General features: G+C 48.3%; 1 protein-coding gene across 1 annotated transcript; it reads right to left on the minus strand.

Moving 5' to 3' along the window:
- Positions 1-1,198: 1,198 nt before the first annotated feature.
- On the minus strand, positions 1,199-5,318 carry LOC119277049 (CBL-interacting protein kinase 19-like). Its single transcript, XM_037558256.1, has 2 exons — positions 3,573-5,318; positions 1,199-1,719 (listed from the first exon to the last, which is right to left on the minus strand). The coding sequence occupies exon 1, from the start codon at positions 5,135-5,137 to the stop codon at positions 3,581-3,583; it is 1,557 nt and encodes a 518-aa protein (XP_037414153.1). The 5' UTR covers positions 5,138-5,318; the 3' UTR covers positions 1,199-1,719; positions 3,573-3,580.
- Positions 5,319-5,591: the final 273 nt, after the last annotated feature.

Below are 5,591 nucleotides of genomic sequence, written 5' to 3' on the forward strand. Positions count from 1 at the left end.
CCTATCTAATGAGCACCTCCGAGAGACTAAGCCAACATAGCATCTTGATATTTTACGAACTTACCACAAGCACCTCGTAGTCAACGGGAATCCCACTGAACGAACATCGCTGGAAGTTTGAAATAAATTCAGAATTAACGCGAGCACCAATGTCAAGTCTAAAACTTGAACTCTGATGGACTGAGAATACCATTGATGTCATAACCATCGAACCATAGTCTGGTTCGCATTTCACCACTCTTCTAATGTGGATTAACGAGGCTACGGCATGGTACTGCCCTTATTGAAGATGCCCTTACAAATTCACTTGACCAGTACACCTTGCTATTTTCTCGGAAGCGAAGTTCATGTGCTGCCACTGAAAGAAAAGTTCTTTTTTTTTATAACCAGTTCAAATGCGCGTACGCTAGTACTACGCTGCTAAAGTAAGCAGATCCAGTGGTTACAAGTGCTTTTCCTTTTTCTTTTTGAAACGTCACAAATGTGACTTGCTTTCAAAGAAAAGCTAAACTTACACACGGGAAACCCATGGCAATAGTACCTATACACACACACACCGGAATATGTGCTTTCACTCTCAGTACCGAGATACATCAAACACGACGGTCATGAATATATCGAACGTCTTTTCAAATACTCCACAAATAAATAAGCTGTTTGTATTTTCCCGATCGTATTAATGGTCGACACCCATCGTCTAACGATGTTGTCGTCTCCGTCAGTCGCCGTCGGCGCTCGTCGTCGGATCCAGGGAAAAGAACACGCGCGCAGATACGATGGGGACACGACGATGCATAATGCGAAACCTTTATCTCCGCAGATGATGCGCGACCATGGCCCAGGCCGCCAACTCCAGGCCGCACACGGCGCTTTCGTGGCCAGACGCCGGCCCCTCCTGTCCCCCGCGCCCTGCCCCAGCCCGAGCAGCCGACGACGGTCGACCACGCCTGCCGACCTGCCGAGGTAGGCCATGGCCCATGGCCATCCATCATCACCTACGCCGTGCCCAGGCTGCTCGCCCAGTGCTCATTCACGTGCGCGGCAGCGACGACGATGCCTCGTGCCATTTCCATGGCAATTGCAGGGATCTGGACTTTTGCACACAATTATGCGGATCAGAAAATGTAAGATTCGGAATCCAAGCACGTCTGCATGTGCCTGGTGGCCAAAGAGTGCATGCGATGCATGTTGCACCCAATTTATTCCTCAAATCAGTTTGATCCTTGAATTAACGATTACCCAAAATTATTCGGTTCTGCTGATAAACCAACAGCAGGAGTACATACACAATCAGCTAATTAATAAGTAGAGAAAGTACAACATTTAAACAGCAGCTAGGGCGACACCATATACAGCCGCAATCTAGCTCCGTCTCGGATAACATTATGCAACGATGCTATACACACGACACCATGTGCACGATTTGTGGACGATGTAGTTAATCAAGCCGTTGGTGTGTGGTAGTAAACTGCAGGCCACCGTCTGATTTTGAATCGTGCATGAATCGGCCACGCAGCCGTCGTGCGCGAAGCAGTTTCGAACATTATGTATGCTCTCCAGAGTTAACCAAGTAACCGCGCTCATCATCATCAGTGCCCGAGACTACAAGAACCTATGCTCCCGTCAGTTGCACCCGACCCATGTTTCTTTCTAGCTTGGAGAGTCGCTCCCCCTATCCCCGTTAGCTCTAGGGGCGGTCGCGCCTGTTACCTTGAAGGCCTGCATCAAGCAAAGAAATGAATGATCAAAGGGCAGTAGTCTCCTAGTACATCAGTTAGGGCGTGTACAATGCAATATGCTTATATATGGGCAATTCACATACTTCAACACATCACATTCACCTCAAAATTCGAAAATTCAAGCCCCTACAATATACCATAAGAACATCATCAGCCTTCAGGTAAGCAATCAAACACAGGTTCGACGTTTGGATGCTAAGGGAGTAAGGGTAGTGTTTGGTTGGTGGTCTAAAACCACCCTACCAACTTTTTGGTAATTGTTTAGATGGGTGCCAAATTTTTGGCATACCCAAAACCCCGGTTCATTTTTCTTGCCAGCATTTGCCAAATTTTAGCTACCCAAATATTTGGTAGGCTAGGCTTGGCTCAAACCAAAGATGTCCCTACAAATTCCAGAAGTGCTTCTCAAATGAAGGTTGACCAGAATAATAACAAATCTTGCAGGAACACCCTGCTGTTAGCTGCAGCTCTATAATAGGCGCAGAGTATGAAAGCTCTCTAAATTCTATCTGAGTAAAGTCATGGATCTATACCATCAATTTTGCCAGGCTGGATACAATGAAGGAGTAGCTTTTACAGTGTCGGGCAGTGGGTAGTCGAATTCCCTCAGTCCCATAATATAAGAGCGTTTTTGACACTGCACTAGGATGGGACGGAGGGAGTAATAAATAAAAATGTGCTCCATGTGTTGGTGCATAATTGTGCACCCAACGTCCGGATCATGTCAAGTGGTTAATAAGGGTCTAACATGGTATGTTGTCATCAATTACAGAGAAGGGAGAAATACAATAACTAAAACGTCTGATCGAGTGAGTACCATATAATTGATTATATTTGCTAGATATTTCCATAACTAGGATGCAATCATATCTTTTTATGTTTGCACCAAATTAAGTGGATAAAGTGCAGCAGACATTTAGCAGCCAGTTATTGTGATCACAGACAGACACACACGTAGCACACCACGTAAACCTATGCTATTGAAGTGTGGTTCCAACACCTCTCCTCTTGAGAAGTAAATATGAAAGCACAAACCCATGCGAAGCGCGGGTCTTTAGGTGAAAATAAAGGTGTTTCTACCCTTAATGAGTACAAGCATCCCCTCTGATTCTCCACTCTACTTCAGGTGAAAAATATACATCCACAAAAATTGGTGGTAAATGCATTGGAAAAAGGACAACTGTTGTATAATCGACAAGCTTTCTTAGAGAAATGCAGAGCTACTCTGTCTCTCTCGAGCAAATATTGTATGCTTAAGAAACAAATGAAACAATTTGTAATCATTTCAACAGCCACAAACTAGGTTGATTAGAACTACAAACAATCAATTTCACTTTGTTTTCATCAAGTTTTCGTACATCTGATTAGAACTACGAACAATGAAATCAAAAACTATTTCAGATCTTTGTTTTGTGTAGTAGAGATTTCAATCGTTAACAGTTTTCAAAGGATAAGGTGAGTAGATCAAACTGCATCGGATTACAGATTAAAATCTTCCAATTACTTGTGTTAAAATTACAATTATTTGTTAGGAGAACATAATTAGCAAAAGAAAACATATATTGACAAAATTAGCATGAGTGAAGATAGATTGATAAAATCCTTGAGAATGCAATTTTATGATACAGAAAGTTTAATCAGGTAAGAACAGTACTACCTAGCATGTGGTGCACAAGATAGAATCGATTGAGCATGTGATTTTAAGATACAAAAACTACACACCCAAGGATCAAATAATACCATTTTCCACGCAACATATCATGTTTAAGAAACAGCTTTTATTATTTCATATTTACCTCCAGCACAAGAGAAAAAGAGAGGAAAAATTAGTACCTTTCGGCCTACTCAGAAATGGTAGGTGTATTTGGAACTGGGACCATCTGGTGCACAAGATGCTGCATTCCTGGCTTCAATTCCTTGTTGCAGAAATCATCATACTCTTCCTTATCCCCCGCCTTCTTTTTTACCTCCACTACTACAAGGGAGGGCGTGAGTTCAAATATCTCCGCGCAGATTGTTAGTGGCCCCTTAACCCCTTCCCTTGTGCCCTCTAGGCTCACCCGCCAATCCTTCTTCCGCACCGCGAAGCTCTTCACATTTGCGATCTCCTCCAATTTCGTTATAATGTCCGACATAGGTTCACCCGAGATGAATCTCACCTCGTCCCCTTTTTCCTCAAACAGACCCGACAAGTTGAATCCCCTTGAGAATGATATGATATCAAACGCGTTAAGGCTTGCGGGGCGTGGGAGTGGCCCGCGGAGCCTGTGGCGCTCTTCAAATGACGATGTGGCAGGGCAGGACACGACTGATGCGTCGGACTCTGACCCTGAGTCATCTCCATCAACTTCTTGCGGAGATGGAGATGGAGGTGGAGGCGGCAATGGTTGAGGAAGAGGGTCCGGGAGGCCCAGGTCGAGCATATCATTCTCGGCATCTATCACGTTGTACAGCTGGTCATCTTCAATATAGAACTTGACTGGCCGGAAACCTTTCTTGAACCACCGGCTCTCCATGACCTCCGGCAAGGTGATCCTGGTGCTTGGGTTTGTGTCAAGAAAACGCATGATCAAGCTAGTAAGGTCCTTGGAGAACCACCTTGGACATCGGAACTCTCCCTTGTAAACCTTACGGTACATGGCCATCAGGTTCTGGTCATGGAAAGGGAGGTATCCGGCCATGAGAACAAAGAGGATGACACCGCAGGACCATATGTCGGCCTTGGCGCCTTCGTATCCACGGCGGGCGAGGACTTCGGGGGCGACATAGGCCGGCGTGCCGCAGAAGGTGTGGAGGAGACCCTCTGGCTGGAACGGCTCGGCGACGGCGGAGAGGCCGAAGTCGGACACCTTAAGGTTGCCCGCCTCGTCGACGAGGAGGTTCTCCGGCTTGAGGTCCCGGTGGAAGACCCCGCGGGTGTGGCAGAATCCGACGGCGGAGATGAGGTGCTGGAAGTAGCGGCGCGCAATGTCCTCCTTGAGGCGGCCCTTGGAGACGCGGGAGAAGAGCTCGCCGCCGCGGACGAGCTCCATGACGAAGTAGATCTTGGTCTTGGTGGCCATGACCTCGAAGAGGTGCACGATGTTGGGGTGGCGCACGCGGCGGAGCACGGCGATCTCGCGCTTGATGTGCGAGACGAGGCCGCTCCGCACGGCCTTCTCCCGGTCGAGCACCTTGATAGCCACGCTCTCCCCGGTCTGCACGTGCCGCGCGTGGTACACCTTGGCGAAGGTGCCTTTGCCCAGGACGCGGCCCAGCTCGTAGCGCCCCATGAGCAGCCCGCGGGAGCCTGTGCCGCCTTGCTTGGCCGCCGCCGCCGCCGAGGAGGAGGAGGAAGGGGACGGCAGCCGCGCGGCCTGCGGCGGCCGGTCAGGCGGCGGCGGCTTGATGGCCGACATCGACGGGTGGTGGCGGTGGGCGGGGAGGCGAGGCGAAGGGGATTAGGTGGAGGAGCAGCCGGCCTCGAAGGAGGTGAGCTTAACGGCTCTGCGAAAACTATTTCTCGCCTCGCCTCGCCTCGCTTGTTTCCTTTGCTCCGCGCCTTCTCTATGGCTCTGCTCCGTGGAGCATGGTTGGGCTGGGGCTCTTGGCTTGGGAGGGCAGATATTTTTCCCCGTCTCCTTGCATTTTGTATTTTTATGGGTTTGTTTCACCCAATTGCTGGAGTCTCTACGTGCACAGCTTTTTCCCCGTCCCCGTTCCCTATTTCGAGGATTTTTTTTTCTGCGTAAAGCTTTTTTTTCTGGCTGTTGCCAAGCAAAGCAAACGGTGGATTGGGAGGCGGTATACCAGCTGTAAATAAGTTTGCCACACAGAAAAGGAACAAAAGTGCAGGGTAGTTTTATTCCGGCA

Source organism: Triticum dicoccoides, chromosome 3B, assembly GCF_002162155.2.
Source record: "Triticum dicoccoides isolate Atlit2015 ecotype Zavitan chromosome 3B, WEW_v2.0, whole genome shotgun sequence".
In the NCBI taxonomy this organism is placed as follows: Eukaryota; Viridiplantae; Streptophyta; class Magnoliopsida; order Poales; family Poaceae; genus Triticum; species Triticum dicoccoides.